Source organism: Mandrillus leucophaeus, unplaced genomic scaffold (assembly GCF_000951045.1).
Source record: "Mandrillus leucophaeus isolate KB7577 unplaced genomic scaffold, Mleu.le_1.0 Scaffold5, whole genome shotgun sequence".
Taxonomy (NCBI): Eukaryota; Metazoa; Chordata; class Mammalia; order Primates; family Cercopithecidae; genus Mandrillus; species Mandrillus leucophaeus.
In genome coordinates this window covers 12,990,517-13,012,596 of record NW_012105364.1, presented here as the reverse complement: position 1 = coordinate 13,012,596, position 22,080 = coordinate 12,990,517, and the positions used below count along the sequence as shown (strand labels likewise).

At 35.8% G+C, this 22,080-nt stretch overlaps 1 protein-coding gene across 9 annotated transcripts in view; it reads right to left on the bottom strand.

Annotated features, from left to right (window-relative positions):
- The window catches only part of CADPS2 (Ca++-dependent secretion activator 2), a 563,764-nt gene that overhangs the window by 141,186 nt on the left and 400,498 nt on the right, over positions 1–22,080 (bottom strand). For all 9 annotated transcript variants that reach the window (XM_011995959.1, XM_011995960.1, XM_011995964.1 and 6 more), the window contains 2 exons: positions 16,482–16,618; positions 13,507–13,694 (listed from right to left, as the gene is read on the bottom strand). In XM_011995959.1, the coding sequence (XP_011851349.1) occupies positions 13,507–13,694; positions 16,482–16,618 (325 nt within the window). The remainder of the gene's footprint in view (positions 1–13,506; positions 13,695–16,481; positions 16,619–22,080) is intronic.

The window sequence follows — 22,080 nt, the reverse complement described above, 5'->3', positions numbered from 1 at the left end:
CTTTATCATGTGCCATAAAAATAATTGCAGTTGATTAATTTAAAAACATTTAATTTTAAACTTACTTAAGAAGGTCCATAATATATCACCTACAAAATTTGTAAACAGATGGTGCAATGTCATTCACTTATTTACTCAATCAATATTTATGGACCACTTGGTCAGGTCATGGGATACAATGTAAGCACAACAGAAATGGTTTCTGCCCCAATAGAGTTTATAGTAGGAAAATGTATACAAAATAAAAATTAGACAATAAGTATACAATTACATTTAAGAAGGGCAAAAGTATAAAGGTCTGATCTAGTTTGGAATGTCAGAGAAGGATTCAGTTTAGAAATGATATTTAACCTGAAATGTGATGAATGAGCAGCAGTTATTTAGGTGAAACCTGAAGCAGAAGGCAGTTTGAGGAGGGGCCCAGGATGTTCTCCATAACGATGTCCAAATAATGTTTTAAATGCAAATTTTCATGTGACTTCTGCTTCCAGTATGGTGGACTAACTTGATACACCCCAAATCCTTATTCACTACGAAACACCTAAGTACTGCATAAGCCACAACAAGTATATGTTAAATGTTGTCCAGCTCTTACAATAAAGTAAAATAGTTCTCCCAAGGGTGGGATAACAAAACAAATGAATCTGATGAATGCAGAGAAGGGGCAAATACGAACAATATGGCTGCCTTGGTGGTAAATATCAATACTGAGAAAGCTTTACAGCTGTGTCCAAGGGAATGGATCACTGGATCATAGACCTAATTTGGAACTGCTAAGCCTGAGATGCCTGCATAAAAATAGGACCCTTGAATGGGTGATAGTATCAGTGAACAGACAGTGCACTCCCTAACATCAAGGAAGAACAAGAACAAGTCCTCTTTAGAGGGAAGCATTCTGAGCCCAGGCCTGATAAGAATTCCCACAGATAAATCTCAAGTATAAATGACTATTACAAAAAAATGCTAGTTGCATTAAAAAAAATAATAAACAAGTGACCATGGCAAAAATGTCACCAGAAACAATAGAAAATTCAGTTATTTGAAAGATAATATGAAATAATTATAAAAGATCTAAGGAAACAAAAAATGGAATCAAACCAAGAAAGCAAAAAGATATTCAGAAGTAATCAAGCAGAGTTGAAAAAGAATCAGAATTTCCAGGACTAAAGAATTTGTTAATTGAAATTAACAAATCAATAAGTGGGTGAAACAGTAGATGTCGCAGCTGAAGAGAGAACTGAAGTAAAGGTTGGCAAACTGTGGCCCATCACCTGCTTTTGTCAATATAATTTTGTTGGGACAAGTCACACTCATTCATTTATATATTGTCCATGACTGCTTCTGCACAGCAATGGCAGAGTTGTATAGTTGTAACAGAGACTATATGGTCAAAAATAGTTACAAGATTTTGTATAGGTACAAAGCCCAAAATAGTTGCCATGTTTACTGTAGAGCCCTTCACAACATTCTCCAACACAACTAGAATACAGAATTAAAAACATTACACAGGATGTAGCTGGAAAAATACATAGATAGAATACATGTTAGAGACATTAAAAGAGATAGAAGATAAAATGCCTAGTACATGGGTAATTGGAGTTTCAAATGAGAAGAAAAAGATTGTAGAAGAGACGATATTTAAAGAGATAATGCTATTCCAGAACTGATGACAAATATAAATCTTTATATTCCAATCAGGGTAAATAAAAAGAAATGCACACTTACACGATATCATGGCAGGTAGATCAGAAATTCATATATGTCCCAATCACAATAAATTAAAATAAATCCGTACAAAGAAACCTTATACTGTACTTATAAAAGAACAAAACAATCTTTTTTAAAAAAATCATCCAGAGGAAAAAGAGGAATCATCCTTAAAAGACTAACATTTGTACTGCCAAGAGCCTTTTTTGTTGTTGTTTTGTTTTGTTTTTTTAAGATGGAGTCTCGCTCTGTCACCAGGCTGGAGTGTAGTGGCGCCATCTCGGCTCACTGCAACCTCCGCCTCCCAGGATCCAGCGATTCTCCTGCCTCAGCCTCTTGAGTAGCTGGGACTACAGGTGCACGGCACCATGCCTGACTAAGTTTTGTATTTTTTAGTAGAGATGGGGTTTCACCATATTGGCCAGGCTGGTTTTAAACTCCTGACCTGGTGATCCGCCCACCTCGGCCGCCCAAAGTGCTAGGATTACAGGTGTGAGCCACCGCATCCGGCCTGCCAAGAGCCTTTGTAATGACAACAAAGAAAATCAGAAGAAAATGAATATCTTCCAAGTTCTAAGAGAAAATAACTATCAACCTAGAGCTGTATAACTAGCAAAACTTTCTTTGAAAAATTAGGATGAAATAAAAGAAATTCCTGATAACAATTCACAGTGTATCGGAGACCATTTATAGGAAAGTCCAAAGAACATTCTTCAGAAAAAAGGAAAATTGTTTCTAAATCTAAGGAAGTACTGAATACAAAATAATATTTAATTCATAAGTTTTGGGAAAAAAGGATATAACTAAAATACCACACAATTTAAGCATGTAGGCCAGAAAGGGGGTGACTGGAGGGTAATATTCTAAGAACTCTGAACTACCCAGGAGGAGAAATTTGCTGATTAGCGTAAGACTTTAAAATTTCAGCAACATGCCTGGTAAATCTCAAATGCAATTGTTGGAAAATATTAACTGTTAAGAGAAAAAAAAATAGAATTCAAGAAAATAACTTCAATTAAACAAAAAGCATACCAATAAAAAGGAAACAAAAAGTTTATAGAACATGAGCCAAAAAAGAAGGCCTAAAATAAATGGTAGAAATGGATTTACTTTTATTAATATGTGATTTACTTTTATCAATTACATGATAAATGTAAGTGGAACAAACTAATTAAAAGACAGAAAAAGTCATATTGAAAAACTAAATCAAAATCTAGGTTACTATTTATAACACACTAAAATACGGCCGGGCACGGTGGCTCACGTCTGTAATCCTAGCACTTTGAGAGGCCAAGGTGGGCGAATCACCTGAGGTCCGGAGTTCGAGACAGCCTGACCAATATGGAGAAACCCCATCTCTACTAAAAATACAAAATTAGCCGGGTGTGGTGGCGCATGCCTGTAATCCCAGCTACTCCAGAGGATGAGGCAGTATAAAGGCTTGAACCTGGGAGGTGGAGGTTGCTGTGAGCCGAGATCGCACCATTGCACTCCAGCCTGGGCAACAAGAGCAAAAAACTGTCTCCAAAAAAACCCAAAAAACAAAAACCAAAAAACAACAACAAAAGAAAACCAGAAAAAATCAAAAAACACTAAAATTCAAGAATACAGAAAGGCTAACCATGTGAACAAACATACATCAGACATTCATCAAAAGAAAGCTACATTAATAATCACCTACATATCACGCAAAAATCATTATTAGTTATGATGACCATCACCAAATGATGATAATAATGTCCCTCTACCAGGAATATTTAACAATCTTAAGCTTGAATACAGAACAGCCTTGGACCAGACACAGTGGCTCATACCTGTAATCCCAGTAATTTGGGAGACTAAGGAAGAAGATCACTTGAGCCCAGGAATCTGAGACCAACCTGGGTGACAGAATGAGATCTTGTCCTAACAGAAAGCAACCCCTCAAAAACCAGCTTCAAAATATACAAAGTAAAAATTTACAGAAATAGAAAGCAAAAACCACTACGACAGTTGTAGATCACCACTCAACTTGGTCATAACCCCACAGATCAAACAGGCAACAATTAGCAAGACTTTAGAAGATCTTAACCACACAAATCCTGTTTGCACTGCCTAAAGAATACATACATTTTTTTCATGTGACAGAAAACATTTATAATATTTGACACATATTTGGCCACAAAGGAAATCTCAACACGTTATAAAGAATTGGTATCATACAGATCACATTCTCTGATCACAAAGGAATTAGGTAAGAAATCAGTTCTCAAGAAAATAACCAAAAAAGTTTCATATTCTTAGACTTTTTTTATTTTTTATTTTGAGACAGAGTCTTGCTCTGTTACCCAGGCTGAAGTGTAGTGGCCGCGATCTCAGCTTACCACAAGCTCTGTCTCCTGGGTTCACGCTATTCTCCTGCCTCAGCCTCCCGAGATATTTCAAAACATACTTATAAATAATTTTGTGTCAAAAAATTATGAAAAGTTAAAATTGGCCGGGCATGGTGGCTCAAGCCTGTAATCCCAGCACTTTGGGAGGCCGAGACGGGCGGATCACGAGGTCAGGAGATTGAGACCATCCTGGCTAACCCGGTGAAACCCGTCTCTACTAAAAAATACAAAAAACTAGCCGGGCGAGGTGGCGGCGCCTGTAGTCCCAGCTCGGGAGGCTGAGGCAGGAGAATGGCGTGAACCCGGGAGGCGGAGCTTGCAGTGAGCTGAGATCCGGCCACTGCACTCCAGCCTGGGCGACAGAGCGAGACTCTGTCTCAAGAAAAAAAAAAAAAAAAAAAGAAAAGTTAAAATTACTTACAATGAATTTTAATTAAATAGTACATAGGACATTTCTATATGTAGTAAAAACAGAATTTAGTGGGGGAAATTACAGCCCTAAACTCTTAGAAAAGAAGAAAAGCTGACAAGTAGTGAGTTACACATCTAGCATAAGAAGTTAGGAAAGATGGCATAACCTAAAGAGGGCGAGAGACAAAGCTGCTTTCCTATTGATCTATGGAAAACAGTGTTTTGACTGGAAACTGAAAGGTTTTGTAGACAAGTACTATAGCCTAGTCGGCGAAATCCAAAACTGCTTTGCATGAAGATCGGGGTTGAACAATTTTGTAAATGGATGGTGGAAGTAAGATTTCTCACTGTTGAAAAGATGAGTTAAAGATAAGGAAGAAAAGCATGCTGAAATGAATGTTGATGTCCTAGATTCCAGTTGGAGATGTCAGTATGAACTCATGGATTATTATACATCATATATCACCTAGTCCTGTCCAACTGAGAGGACCTGGAAGCCATGATTTTTCCAGCAGAAATAAGCACACATGTCACCTAGATCTTGGTTTCTAAATACCATTCTCTAAAAAAGAAACAAACAAACAAACAACAACAATAACAAAACCAGAGCTCCCTGGAGAACTGATTAATTCTTGGGCTAGAGTAGGGAAAATAAAAGATGAGCTTGCAGCATGTCAGATTACCAGAAACTAAGAAAGTGCTCAAAGACTAAATGAGTGGGGCATATCAAAGGGAGCCAGCATAAAAGAGCTTTCAATGGCTACAGCAGGAATAATCTGAGCAACAAAGTAATTTAGATATATTAGATTGAACCCAAGGTATAAAGCAACTGCACATGAATCTATAAGATATAAACAAATGGTTAAATAAATAAATTGGAAAGAAGAGACATATATTCCTTACAGAAGAATTCTGAATAATGTATGCCCATAGTTCTCCTTCTAGGAGGTGGGGTTTATTTCCTGTCTCCTCTTCAGTGTGTATTGAACTTAGCTATTTTCTTCAAAATAGAGTATGAAAAAAATAAAAATGACATCTTTACAATAGAGAAATGTGACAAATACTACCAAGATGTCATGTGGACATTATGTACTCCCTGATAGAATGTGATGAGAAGGGTATTTCATCTCTTTATAAAAACTCATAATCTCAGGCTAATCATGAAAATGTTAGACAAACCCAAATTGAGAGACATTTGATAAAACACTTGACTAGTACTCCTCAAAACTGTCAAGGTCATGAAAAACAAACAAAAACCCCCTAAGAAACTGTTACAGTCATGACAATTAAGTGCAACTTGGTATCCTGAATTGAATCTTGGAGCAGAAAAAAGGACATTAATTTAAAATCTGGTGAAATCTGAATAAGGACTGGTATTCAGTTAATACTAGTGTGCCAATGTTAATTTCTTAGTTTTGACAAATGTATGACAATAACATTAAGGGAAACGGAAATATGCACTCTCTTAGTAACTTTTCTGTAATATAAAATTATTGTAAAATAAAAAGTATACCTAAAAAAGAAACAATAGAGTTCAACAAAGCCAAAAGTTGTTCCTTTGAAAAGATCAATAAACTTGATGGATTAAGATAAGAAAAGAGAGAGAAGGTAAAAATGAACAATATTAGACTCAGGAAGGGAAGAATTGTAGACCGAGCAAAAAATACAAAGAAAACAACTTGAATAACTTAATATCAATACTTTTAATAAGTTTAATGAAATCTACCATTTCCCAGAAAATCATAACTTGCCCAAACTGACTCAAGAATAAACAGAAAACCTGAGAATTTCTGTAGCTACAACATAAACTACAACAGTTAAAAATCTTTCCACAAATAAATCTCCAAGCCCAGATGGTTTAAAACAGGAGTCCCCAACACCCAGGCTGTGGACTGGTACCAGTACATGGCCTGTTTGGAACTGGGCCACACAGCAGGAGGTGAGCGGCAGGCAAGCGAGTACTGCCTGACTTCCACCTCCTGTCAGATCAGGGTCGGCATTATATTCTCATAGGAACCTGAACCCTATTGTGAACCGTGCAGACAAGTTATGCGCTCCTTATGAGAATCTAAGTAATGCCTGATGATCTGAGGTGAACAGTTTCATCCCCAAACCATCCCCCACCCTACCACTCTACCCACTCCGTGGAAAAACTGTCTTCTATGAAACCGGTCACTGGTGCCAAAAAGGTTGGGGACTGCTGGTTTAAAAGATGAGTTATTGAATGAGATCACTTGGACACAGGAAGGGGAACATCACACACCGGGGCCTATTGTGGGGAGGGGACAGGTGGGAGGGATAGCATTAGGAGATATACCTAATGTAAATGATGAGTTAATGGGTACAGCACACCAACATGGCACATGTATACATATGTAACAAACCTGCATGTTGTGCACATGTACCCTAGAACTTAAAGTATAATAATAATAAAAATTAATTTAAAATTAAAAAAAGATCATTTAAATTTTAAAGAGTTTTAATTGAGGAAATGTTTCATTGTATAATTAGTTCAATCTTCTCAAAATTTAGGTAGCAATGTTTTTGATATAGATGGATTCTTTGTTACCTGTGAACATTAATATTTATAAAGAGTATACCATGGTAACAATGAGTGAATAGGCTGTAAAGGATCTTCCACAAACTTGCTTACTATCAAGATGTTCAGCAAACCACCCAGGGAGTTTATGTGGAAAATCAGTCCAATTCTTCCTGTCTCTCTTTAGTGAAATTAAGTGGTCTTCATAAAATGCTTAACATGTGCCTTACATATTTTTTTGTTTTCATCCCGGGCAGTGTTCCAAGTATTACTGCATACCTAAATGCCAAAGGTACTTATGGCTTTAACAAAGAGAATACTCATATGGTAAGACTTTATTAATTAGGATGACTGGGAAAGAGTCATCTGGGTGTAGTATGCATACATTATCATGTATTTTCAAGCAAGATGAGTTCAGATACTTAAAAGTGCTACCTAGAAGTTTCAATTTCAAGTTTTGATCAACGTTGTTTTGGAATTAACTTTTTAAGGCAGTAGTATAAGTAGATTATATTGCTTAAAGCTCATTTCATGTTTTAATTATGTTAATATATTTTAGTGAGTCTTACAGAATATTTGGATTTTATTTTCTTAAACAGATTGACGTTGGCCTTAATTATGAGGTAGCATGTGTTAATACCCTTATATTCTTGTTTTCCTTTTTTATTATAAAGATAAACTTCAGTCTACATTCATTCAAAATAAAACAGACTCTGATTTAGTGATTTATAAAAAACAATAAATAAATAAAGGATGAGTTATTGGTAAACTACAAAAAGCCATTCAAGTCTTATACAGAGCAAGTGGGAAAGCTCCCCAGTTCATTTTATGTGGCTACAATAACCTAGATACCCAATCCTGATAAAACCAGTATGAGAAAGTAAAATAACAAGCCAATTTTGTACATAAACATAGATCTACAAATATCAAACTGGAATGGCAATAGTAGCGGTAAATGGCACCTATGTACATATAGAGTGTTCTTTGTTTGATTGTTTCTACATACAGCATTACATACTGTTTTTGAAAAACTTACTCTGTTAAAAATGATAAGAAGATCCAACTCAAGACCCAAAAACCTTGTCCCACACCTAACTATTGACAAGAAGAAGGCTCTAATGGTATGAAGTTTCAGAAAAGCTATGTTAAGGTGTAGCCCTTGTTTCTGTTCATGCTTAACCTGATATAGTCTAACATATACTAAAAAATTTCCTTTGTCTTGTCTCTTCCTCAGACCTCTAGTAGGCTGTTTTATTTAATATCTCAGAAAGATCGAGGAGTTGCAGAGATTGAATGGAAAGTGTGGAAGGAAATCAGAGGAAATTAATTAGGTGACCTTAGCAACTATTTTCCAAATTGTGGTCTGTCTACATACTTATCCCAGATGACGAGGTTCTGGGCTCCTGCTTTTCACTCTCTTTGCCACTCCACTCTGGGGCCCACAATGTTTTCAGCAGCATGGGGGAGGTAGGCAGGGAGGCCCCAGAACTTCAGCATGGCTTTTCCCCATGACCACGGATAGTAGATGAGGTGAGGTACTGACTCAGGGCTCTTCCATTCTCATCCTTCTGATTGAAACCTGTTTGTGGTATGTTGTCATAACAAAATTCACCTGAGCACTGCAGTGCTTCACAGAACAATCCCCAAAAGCTCATTTAACTAATACACTGCATTAAAAAAATTACTACATGCTATTTAAGCAATATTTCATCATTTACAAAGTACTTACAGAAATTTATTTGACCTATTTAGGAACCATACTGAGTAGGTAGCATTAATTTTATTATTCACAAGGTACATAGGGAGAAACTGAGGCTCAGACAGATTAAAACCAACTGCTCAAAGTTAAGTAGTTCATCAGTAGAAGAGCCAGAACGGGAACACAGATGTTCTCATTCCTAACTCAGAGATATTTCCAACACACCACGTCTTTCCCTTCCCCTTTTCTTTTTCTCTGGTTTTGTCTGTTTTGTTTTGTTTTGAAAGGCACAATTATCTTGCTTCAGTACTGAACTTGAGGTTGGGTGAGTATCGATATTGCTAGGAAAGTCTGCTTTAGGTAGATTTAGGGTTGTTCCATAGTTTTTGATAAAATAAAAAAACCTCTAGTAATATTTGAAATATACTCCCCCAAACCCGTCCCTTCTGCCTTTGCACATTTAGCACATGGCATAAAACCTGTCAGATCAGGTACATTACCTAAGGATAACCTTGCTTATGACCTTTCATCTGGTTGCTCACCTGCCCCAAAAGTAAGTCTCTCCGTTTACAACGTGTGTGTCATGTATACTTAATTTCTATATAGTCACATATCCAAGACTTGAATTAAGTGAACACTTTTGATGATCCTATTTGATGCAATTATCTATGTTTTTTCTCAAAAAATGAATCACTGTCTCTAAAATTACAGATGGGAAGTTTGAGACATAATTTCTGAAGTGACAGTCAAGGGGAAAGGTTAGCATCTGTGAAGACAGAGGTATTATGATATGATGATTTGACTGATGCCCATTAAGGTTACTTACAACTTTGTGATATAATCTGGAATCCACAGAAAATTGAGATTATTTTATATATAAAACTACAGTCATGTTGTACTCTTGTGCCCTGCACTTGAAAGCAAGCACATCTGAGCTGTCCTTTGTCAGGCATGCAGCAGCTCTAAGACGGCCCTACAAAACTGTAGAGGAGTCAGTGAATACACTGTATGCCTTACATTAAATTGGGACATAAAAGCCATTTTGTGTTGCTGCTTCAGTTTCTCCACCCTCAGCCTGACTTACAAAACCAAGATGTATAACCACACATATCAACCTAGAACTTTGCCCTATGATGCATTGTCTCTGAAAGCCTCTTTTCTCCTTCCTGTCAGTCCTCAGCGGCACTATGGCTGAATGAGTGGTTGTGTTATTCAGAGATGTGTGTGGCTATCATCCTGCATGAGTGGGTCTGTTTCTGTCCTTGACTCACTTTTTCTTTCTTCCTTTCTTTTTCTCTCTCTTCCTCAGTCTTAGTACCAGCCAGACCTTTTCTGTTTAACTCTATTCTTTTATTTCTGAAACACTCAGAGTGCTATTCAGAGATGTATCTGTACAGAAAGAACACACCTAGAGAGCTCAACACTGTGCAATAGGATGTGCTCCCTGAAAAATTTCAAATCCAGACAGCACTGTTGTCCTTCACTTCAGTCAATAACAAAAGGAAATCTTTTCTCCTTTTGAATTTATGACAGAGGTAGTTCAGGTAATGAGCAAAACGACTCTCTGAATATGTGTCTTGACAGATGTAAAAATGATCATAAAATAAGACTATGGCAAACACTGTAGAAAAGTCAGACTTGACATTGACAGTATTTTTAAACAAAAGTCTGTATAAATATCAGATGCTACAGACATGGATAAGAGAAGCACATTCTCACAAGGGGAGGTTGCCAAAACCTGAATATTCTATTAACAAAGAAATTAGAAGTATAATTATATACACATTGAAATATTTCTATTTAGAATGAGGTACAATCCTAACTACATAGTTTTTACATTTTTTTTCATCTCACAATTTATATCCTCTTGGGTTAAATGGCAAAGGAAAATATATTAGAATAGTAAGAGTAATTAATACTGATAGTATTTTATAATTATGTAGTACTTTCACATTAGTATTTGCCCCTTTTATGTATGATAACTCTGAGTTTCAGAAAGGTTAAGTGATTTGTTGAACATGGGTCAGTTTGCAAATTTCAGAGCCGGGATTCAAGTGAAGATCTTTTGCCTCTTTCTGGTCTTTCACTGTGGCAGCATAGTATTTCTGAATGACATCTGTTGGACTGTAAACGTCACAGGAAACCATAACTTTCAGCTTATCTTGGATAATTTCTATCCTAAATTGAGGTTCAAATTTCCCTCAACCCAATACTTCTTCCTTTCTTCTTCTTCTTAAGCTATATGACACCTCAATGCTGAATCAGAGACTGATTCAAATTTTGATTCTAAAACACCACCAGAGATACCTGAATGTGTACATAGTTTAATCTTTGGGAAAGTGGATTTCATGTGCAATATTAAAGATAATATATGCATGAACATATAAACATACTTTGAATTACACATTACAGAGTATCATTATAAAGAAAACAATAGTTTTACAGAATAAAAGTAACTATGGCAACCAGTAGAGTCAAATCAGGCTGCCTCCCAGGCAGCAGCAGTAGCTCCTTGTTGCCTCAGTAACTTTCCATTACAATGTGTCTCAAACACATATATTTTGGGGGCACATTAGCTGAATTTCCCACTTTATGTTCCCAATTTAATTTTACCTTTCTGTGTGGATGAAAAAAATATTCTGATTATACAATTTGCTTTGGGTTTGTCTGTTTCACTGAAACCTTCTCATCCTCTTGCATTTCAGAGGTCTGCCTAGTGCTGGAATTAACTCATTCAGACACTAAGAACTTTTTATCTGTACTTATCTCATTACCTTTGTCAGATATCCCTTAGTCAGAAGGAATTGAGACAGAGTCACGAGACAAGAGACAGTTTTAGTAAAACAGCTCCTATCAAGTTAGCCACCCTGACTGACACCTGTACCCCCATATTTTCTAAGTGCAGAGGGTTGAGTGTGAGATAGTGGGAAAAAATCTACTAAAATCAGCAACATCCTCCTAATTCCAAATCAAGGCTGGGCTCCAAAATAAAGTGAAAACCTGAGTAGACTGTGAGACAAGGATCAATCTTATTTTATTGTAAGCTGAGAAATGGCAGCACTGGGGACTTCAAAGGACTTCAACAGATATTTATTGTGTACTTACAAAATGCAACACACTGTTTTAGGTACGTGGAGGATAACAGATGAATAAGAACTGATTTTTGCCTTTAAAATATGATCTAGTGGAACAGAAGCAAGTGTGTGTGTCTGTGTGTGTGTGTGCATGTACACACGTGTAGCACGTAAGTATATATGACAAAGGTAACGAGATAAGTACGGATAAAAAGTTCTTGTGTCTGAATGAGTTAACTGAAATCTTCTAAGATGAGTTTTGTGATGTCTGACTTTTTAAAACTGGAAAAAAGAAAAACATGGAGAATAAACAGGTTTTCTGGGGTAAAATCTTGTGGAGATAAGAATGGGTAGATAGAACAGGATGGTAATGGGAAAATGATGCTATCACTTGGAATCTATTTTTAATTTAATAATCAAAAATCACTTAAGCTTTTTGAAAAAGAGTGTGGTAAAAGTTATTCTGTAATTTTTTTGACTGATTGGTAGAATACTGTAGAAAGAAAAAGGTAATAAAGAGGTAAATTCAGACACATAGGCAAGAAAAACATGAAGGCCAGAATTAGGATAAACAATGGAAATGTAAAAAAGAGAATGTTACAGGGCACTATGGTAAGAGAATATTGATGTTCACAAATTGGGGATAGGAGGGAAAAGAAAAAGATGAATAAAAAGTTAATAGGCCATTAATAGAAGAGATATTAACACAAATAATGAAAGTATTCATTCATTCATCAAATATGTACTGAGCAAGATTAAGAGAAGGGGAGTGATATTGACAGATTTTTATTTATTTTTTATTTTTATTTTTATTTTTATTTTTATTTTTAAAGACAGAGCCTGTTCTGTTACCTAGGCTGGAGTGCAGTGGCACGATCTTGGCTCACTGCAACCTCTGCCTCCCGGGTTCAAGCGATTCTCATACCTCAACCTCCTGAGTAGCTGGGATTACAGACATGCACCACCAAGCCCAGCTAATTTTTATTTGTTTGTTTTTTTTAATAGAGATGGGGTTTCACCCAGTTGGCCAGGCTGGTCTCGAACTCCTGTCCTCAGGTGATCCACCCTCCCTGGCATCTCACAGTGCTAAGATTACAGGCGTAAGCCACCACGTGGAATGATATGGACAGAATTTTAAGCCCAGAGATAGATAGCTGTGGAGGCCAACATTAGGCATTTTTTTGGCATCTTGGTAAAACAAGAATACTTGTTTCTAAAGTGTGGATTAGGGAAGGGGCTGAGAAGAGACTCTACATAAACCCCATTATTTATCTTGTTTTATCAGTGAAAATTTATTCCACAGAGGAAAAGCAATGATCATTAGTTACACACAGACCTATGAACACATCCTACCCAGGCACATGTATGCATTACAACAGGAATCATAGGGATACTTAAGGCTGTTCAGACCTACTACTACGTGGTATATAAGAAATAAAGGGCAGTTTCTAATCTCACAGATATATTTTCTCTCTCTCTTTCAAGTGGCTTTACCAGCAAAAAGAAACATGAAGTGTAGTCCACCTAAATCAACAGCATATTGATGCACACTTTTTTCTCTGTCGTTTTTTTTTTTTTTTTTTTCCTTGTAAGAAGTGTTTGCTATTTAAAATCTGTTACTAGGTAATAATGGCAAAGCACATTTTTCTCTCTTTTCCATAGTCAACCCCATACATTTCACTTTGTATTTGCAAGTAAAAATACCTGTTGCCGTGCACATGAGAGGCACAGAATGCAAAGCTGTAATGGAGCAGGGTAGGGTCAATGACAGCACCATTTTCTGAATGTTCCATCAGTTCTGTAAGGTAGCAGAGATGTCTGTGACAACCTCTCACACCATAACGGGCACAGTACTCATCTAACACAAAGACTTGGCCAGGGCTAAACCATCCCTGCAAAATAAAAAAAGATACATAGATATGTTTTTTCTTTCTATACTATTATTTGCTTTCCTGAAGGCACTTTTAGGCCTTATAAGCAGAAGCTGCATGAAAGTACCTTGACATTTATTTTATTAGTGGTATGTTTCATGAAGAGCTAATATCATCAATTTTGAAACTGATTTGGGACACTGGCAACCTAATGCTATTCTCTCTTTACTGTCACAGCAAGGCATGGGTAACTTGTGCTTCTCCACTGTCACTCAAAATTAGTCAAATTTATTCATAGGATCTAAATTATCACACACAAAGAGTGTTACTCCAAAAAATTCAGTCTCTTTACGAATCAATTAAAAAGAGAAGGAAGACGACATTATAGATGAAATTTCTTGTTCAGGAAAAGTTTTATAAAGTGAACTAAAAGAAAATGTCATTAAGTTTAGCAGCAGTATACATGTACTATTTGGGAACTTAAATATCTGGGATATTTTTCTCATTCTGTTTGTCTTCCTATGAACAATGTAACAGAGTTAATGCTTTATATTAGCAGCTTCTGTTCCTCCTGAAATGAGATGTTAGAATGTATGTGTGTGCATGCATGCCACCTGAACACAGTAGGCAGTTTAGGTGGCTAAACCTGGAGGGCAGCGTCAGGTGGAGCTGGCTTATAAAATATCTTGATAAATTATATGGATTTATATAGATTAAGATAGTAAAAGAAAAGAAGGGAGTATAGAGAATTTTAAAAGGGGGCAGGGTAATCATGTAAGAGAAAGAAAAGAATAATGAGAAAAGGGTGAGAAGGCAATAAAGGAAAGGAGGAAGAAAATAAAAGGAGTAAGAGAAGAACCATCATGCGTGGTAGTTACATGGTTTCCAGGTTGCAGATAAATAAGCTAAAGCTCAGGGATGTTAAGTGAATTGTCCAAGACCACACTGCAAATCAGTTGTTGAGTCATGATTTGTATTCAGTCATTTGCCTCCAAAACACTTTCTAAGCAAATCACACTCACTCCCCTCTAGGTGCAGTGGAAGACCTTGTAGCATTCTCCTCAGACTCCATATTACACTAGGGGTCATCAACAAAATCAAAACAGCTTTTGATAATTGAATAATGTGTTTGAGTGGAATCCAAGAGGGCACTATCCCTTATTGATGTTCACTCTATGTGTTTGTCCATGAAAAGCTTGATTAGGATTTTGAGATGATATGTTTTACTCTCCACATGATTGTAAAGTTTGAGTTGGATCAGGTTCAAATTATACTTAATAAACATCTATAAATGAATTAATGAACTGTTAGTGTCAGCGTGGCAAAAAGTTATTTCACTTCTTCCTCTCTGAAGTATCTCCAGTGAGGGGTGGCATTTTGTCTGAAATCTTAAACAGAATGTAACTTTATTGCATGAAGTTTCAGGTTGAGCATCCCAAATCCAAAAGTCCCAGATCTGGAAAGCTCCAAAATCCAAAATATTTGAGCATCTGCATGATCCTGTTAAATCAAGTTTAGCCTAAAGCTGCCTCCTTACATATTTTAAGTTTAGCCTAAAGGTTTCTCTATACATCGTGAATTATAAACCAAATGGAGTTGTAAGTACACTGTAGTCTACTATTGTGCCAATCACTGAGTTTTGACCCATCAAAGGTGGCCAACTGTTCAAACTGTGTTCAAATCAGGCAAATGCTGAGCTGTAACCAATCTAGCTGTTTCTGTACCTTACTTCTGTTTTCTGTACATCACTTTCCTTTTTCTGTCTATAAAACATTTTCCACCACATGGCTATGCCGGAGTCTCTGAGCCTACTCTGGCTGAGGAGGCTGCCTGATTCATGAATTCTTCTTTGCCCAATTAAACTCTGTTAAACTTAATTAGGCTAAGGTTTTTCTTTTAACAATGCTCAAAGGAAACTGATTTTGGATTTTTGGATTAAGGATGCGCACCTTGTACATATAATGCAAATATTCCAAAATCTGAAGAAAAGACAATATTTGAAACACTCTGGTCCCAAGCATTTTGGATAAGGGATATTCAACCTGTACCATGTTCAGTGTCCAAGAGATTAAAGTGGTGATAGAAATACGCATTTTCTGGCTGCAAAAATTTCAGAGGAATTGCTATTCACAATGTAAATGTTTGGAAAAACACATAATTTTTAGGTTATAAAGTTTAGTCCCCATATTCTGAGGTGTTAAGCATTCCTTTTAAATAAATTATACTTCATATCCCAAATTTTGGCTACAATTTCAACACATACCAGGAAATAGTTTACTCAATTTAATTCACTCCTTTCCTTTTGTCAAGGAATTCAAGTTATACTTTGGATGACTAGATGAAACTAAAACTTTCCTTTGTTATGTATAGCTCCTGTCATATTAATTCCACTCTTTCTTTCCCCTGCCACTTAGGTTGTCCTTCTAAGAACAAAAGAGAGAAATGTGAGGTGTCAACATCTGGGGAACAGAACTCCAACCTTAAAATGTCTGTAAGTACTATAACAGAGGTTTTAAAAAATCTTTATTAAAAGCCTTCTATTTTCACTGAGCCTTCTTTAAAGGGACTGATAAACCACAGTTTAGCATCTATTTGAGTCTATTCTCCTGTCTATTGAGTGGCACAGCAGTGGTCTTCAAGTGTATAATTTTTAAATTGGGAAGCAATCGATTGGAATCCTTTATCCCTCACTCCAACTACCATTATTAAATGAGTCAGGAATAAAATGCTGGTTTATAACAAGTATTTCTCACTTTCTAAAATCTTTTATTCCAACTTATAGGGGACTAGATACAGACTTGTACTCACCAAGCAAGAATAGGAATCATTCAGTCTGTGATCCAAAGTCTGCCTCTGGAGTATTCTAAAAAGGGAGGCATGATCAAGCTTGCAGGGGTTTGCAGAAATAAACTCATCCATACCATGTTTCTGAAAACGATCTGCATCTGTAAATTCAGGAAAGCATGTAGAGTATATTTACTTTTCAGGCTTAATGATGGACAGATACAGGTTGTGAAGAATACAAAATGCAGGACTCAAACAGAAGACTACCTTTTATCAGTAGTCTGAAATATGAAATATGAGGCCAACAGTTCAGCATATTAACATAAATTGCAAAATTTTTGAAGCCTAAGTAAAAATGACAGCAAAAAATCTACAAATCATTTAGAATGCAGTAATTACATTTCCATTCAAAGCTATATCTAATATCCATCAGAGGAATAATCTTATTTTCCAACGCTGAGAAAAGTTGTATTTTAAATCTCCATTCACTGATGGAATTGACTAGAAAAGAACCAAGATCTAGTCATAAAAAACAGCAATGATGCCCAGAAGTCTGCTTTCCAAATGGCAAACTAGGGCAGAATTGAACACACACACTTCAGCTGGATCACTTCCAGTCTTCTTTTTGTAGGGAGCTTTTAATGGGACCATCCTTAATGTAAAAATGGCAATGAGCGCTCTCAAGCTTCAAGTTTAAGAGACATGAAAAAAGGGAGCATCATGTTTGTGCAAATATGCAGACAAAGCATAACGTCCCAAATGGCACTTCAATCAAAGGCCCAAATTTATTGTTCTTTACAGATTGCATCTTTCAACGCCTGTAGACCCTGCGGGTTTATCAAAAGGCAAGCTTTTATGATTGCTTTCATTAATGGTATGTTTTGTCAAAGTCTTCAATGTGAGTTATTTACTAAGTACAGAGAGAAAAAGCCACACACTACCCCAAAGGAGTGCTGGGGTATTACATTAGGTCTGTTAGAAGCATCGCGCATATTGAGCAAGCAATCAGTTATCAAGATAAAAGTGGACTCTTCTCACAATGATAAAACGGAAGCTCCATTGTTCCTTAAAATTCATAGATAGATCTCTATCTGGTCATCATAAGAAAAGTAGAGTCCTAAATGTAAGCTAAGTGTAGTTTCTAAAACCTATATAGTACAATCTTAAAATTGTAAAGGAAAAGAGACAAAAGTTTATTGATTATACCCAATTACAGAGTCAGACTCATAATAAAACTCAATATTGATCTGTGGACATGATGCTAACATAATCAGTCACATTTAGATATTTTAGCCCAGATCATATTGATCCATGTCAAGTTCAACTTTCAGCCATATTTGTAGATGGAAGAACTATATAATTCAAGCTGAAGGGTCCTCAGAATCACACTAAAAAAAAAGATACACAAACTAATGTGCATCTCACATTAATGACAGATAGGAAAAGGTGAATATAGCAAGTAATCAATGAATGGCAGATTGCTGATGTGTAGGGTATAAGGTTATAATCCATGGAGAAAGTATCATACATATACCTTCACATTTAATAATTACCTGAATGATTAAATACATTACATGTGAAAAATTAATATTAAGTGGATAAACACAAAACTAAACAGCTTTTCCTGAACTAATATACAATCCAACTTCTTTTGTATTTTATTCTTCTGAGTCTTTTAATATAAAGTTAAAGATATGATAATGTAATGTGAAATAATATCAGATGAATAGGAGGCAGAATAGTAAAACTGCAAATCACACATATTATAAAATTGAAAGATTCTTTTGTATTTTAAAAAAAGTACCTTAGAATATTCAATTTTCCATTTATCTCGGCAAAAAATTCTTGTAGTACCATTTTTATGAAATGAAATTACTAGTTTTATAAACATCTGCTAAATTTTATACCTTATTTCTTTCACCAGAGAAGGGAGTTAAAAATAATGCCCATTAATGGTTAATCTGTTGAGAACAGGATAGTAATAAATTTCACAGGAAAAAGACCTATCAGTCTTCTTTTACTATAAAGATTTGTAGAAGCAATTAAAAAATGGGCACACAATCTTTAAATAAAAAATGTGTTTCTGAAAAAAGGTCTATAGTTAATTTCTATAATCAAATCATAGTTTTGTAAATTTATACAGTACTTTCCTCAGGAAATACAATTCCAAGCCATCTATCTGCTAAGGTAACAAGTCTTTCCAAATCACATGAATGGAAAATTACTTTTCAAACAATTACCATTGGTGATAAAAATGATATTAATGATAGCACTTTGAGTCACAAATACAGACTCTACTCGGAAAAAAACAGGCAAACAAACCCATTAAAATTTTTATTTAAGAAAATCAACAACCTTCTCCAGGGTTGTAATTTTATGAAAGTGAAATGTGTTCTTAGGAATCATCCTATTTTTAAAACACAGGCTGTAAAGATCAAACATTTTTACCTCTTTCTTTCTATATCAGATCAGCACCATTCAGAACATTTCATGCAAAAATACATTACCATGTGGCAGTACAGTCTTAGTTTCCACGAATTTATGTAAGAAATAAATAAAAAAGTAACAGTCTTGACCTCCCTGAATGAAACAGGGTGGTGGGGGGTCGGGAAGGGGAGAGAGACAGAGAGATAGAGAGTGAGAGAGAGAGAGAGGCAGCTAGGTAGATAGGCTATGTTTCAATAAAGCTTCTTTTTCAAGAACAGGCATTCAGTTTCAGTTTGCTGGCCCTGTGGCCCTTGTTTTAAACAAAATAATAGCAATGTATACAAGTGTGTATAACATTACTGAAAAGTGCTGGGCACGATGACTCACGCCTGTAATCCCAACACTTTGGGAGGCCGAGGTGGGTGGATCACCTGAGGCCGGGAGTTCAAGACCAGCCTGACCAACATGGTGAAACCCTGTCTCTACTAAAAAACACAAAAAATTAGCTGGGCATGGTTGCAGGCACCTGTAATCCCAGCTACTTGGGAGGCCGAAGCAGGAGAATCGCTTGAACTCGGGAGGCGAAGGTTGCAGTAAGCTGAGATTGCGCCACTGCACTCCAGCCTGGGCTACAGAGTTAGACTACATTCCCATCCCACTCGACACCCCCGCCCCCCGCCAAAAAAAAACAAACAAAAAAACCAAACCAAACCAAAACAAAACAAAAAACTGTAAAGTGAAATGTAAGGCAACAATACCATCAAAGCTAGGAGGAGTGAAACAGATGTAATACTACTGAAATGCTTTTTTAGTAGTAAAATTTTGTGTGTGTGTGTATATTTAAGCTTTACAACATGATGTTAAGGGATACATATAGACAGTAAAATGGTTACAATACAGAAGCAAATTAACAAATCTGTCATCTCACATAGCTGCTTTTTTTGTGACAGGGCAGCTAAAATCTACTTACTTAACAAAAATAACAGTACAATTTTATAGATTCTAGTTGTTATGTTGTACATTAGATCTCTAGACTTGTTCATCCTACACATCTGCTAGTTTGTATCCTTTGACCTACATCTCTCCCCATTTCTTCCCTGCCATCTTTCACTTTAAAGTTCTCTCATGAACTAATGCAAAACAGAAAATCATATATCATTAAAATATTATCTAGTTTCTTATTTTTATAAAGATATATTTTCACATAGCTTTCTACAGGTATGACATAACTATATGTTACTCTTGAGAGACACAGGCATCATCTATATCAAATGCAAAACATGCTTTTTAGTCAATTACCAAATCCAAGGCTTTAAAATTGCGTTATATTGGATTATCTGCAATTAATGTTACTATAACACAACATTATGGTGACTAGTTTTAAACAGAAAATTATTCATGATGTTACTCAGATTTCTCTGATAATGGAAAATTTCAGTTCAATCTGTCTTCTGAAACAATGTGACAACTATCAAAACAAACCAACAAGCTATGAGCTTAAGCAGTATACTGCAAAACTGTCATAAATTGTGATGATTAACCTATGGACTAACTACAGATGTGGGACATGGTAATTGAGGATACTGATGGAGTTTCTATGGCAACAGTTGGATATATGCTCGAGCGTCTTTAGGCAGTACTGTCACCAGGTGTGATAACAGTAGATGGAATGAAACCCAAATTGAGAAAGATTATTATTTGCTATAGATCTAAGAAGTTACAGAGGCTTTATGTAAGTGAAACCTAAAAATTGAATTTTTTCATTAGGATAATAGCTGTTGGAAGTTAAGAGGAAAGAATAAGTAGGCTGACAGTATCAACTTAAATAGGTAATACAGACTTGAAAATAGGTAGCATAGAAAATGATATGAGGACTATCAGTGAGCTAGTAGATCCCACTGTGGTGAGAGAGCTTTTTGGTGGGCACTGACCGCAACCTGCCCCTTAAGTGCTCAAGAATCCAAATCCCAGGAAAGGCATCTAAGTCAGAGAGAACTGAAGTCATCTAAGTCAGGGAGATTGAAAAAAATAATTGAAATACTTCTTTTTTCTTTGCAACAAATTCTCATGGTACTGCATTTGTTGCTGCTCCTAGTGTTGTGAGAAATCATGGATGAAAAAGGAAAAAGGAAAGAAAAATGTAAAAGGGCACTCTGGATGAGAAAAGGAAGCCATTTATTAGCATTCCGAGGTCACTCTGGTGTCTGGGAGTGGAACTCTAGTATCAAAAGGACTAAGAGGGTGCTGTCAGCCAAGACTGCTCTCTGCAAAATACTGAGCTGAACTAAGCAGCAAATGACCCTTTTGAAATATAATACAATTTTCTGTCCTATGTTTAAAACTGGCCTATGTTAAGGAATTCACCTGTAGCTGCATTTACCACTACTCACATCTGATTATACACTTATTATAATTCAAAACTCCCATAAAGCTTGAAAATTTACAGGAAGTTAGAAGTGGCACAGCAAAGTAGGTGCAACTTCTCTTTTTATACCATCCATGTAGGTTTTAATAGGAAAAGTTTAATATTTAAAATTTTATCTAGATCAGCCTGAATAGTATGTCCATGTTTTATGTATACATACTTTCTGCTGAAAAGCAAAGGAGTTTGTTCACACCTCTATTATTGACCCAAATAACTGCTTAGCTTCTTTTGGTTAAATTGATTCAAAACCTGATGTATGAATTAACATATCTTGCTTTCTGCAGCAAATAACACATAAGTAATACTTTTGCATGATGACAATTTTGATCAACACAGAAACTTATAATCACAAATAAGTAAAGTAAACCAATGTTGAACATTTATTAGAAATAATATGTTCAATGTAAAGGAAAGACAAATGCTTCCCTATGAAGTGTGAAATTTAACATATTAGATCAATCATGAAAATAAGTTCACAAAATTAACTGTCAGTTTATATTTCAATTTAAGAATTTAAAAATATTTAGCTTAAAAATAAAAAGCAGCTGGCAGCTTTTCAGTTCATTTTTGATATTAATTTATTATTGGAAGACAAATACTACTATTCATATTGTATTATGTGACACACACATTGTATTATGTTACATATATAACTGAGAGACAGTGAAAACCAGGGTGCGTGCACTGCATTTTGGTTGGAGAGAACAAAGAAGGATAGTTTAACCAAAGAATGTCCATCAATCTGGCAACTCTAGTACGTTATATTTGAAG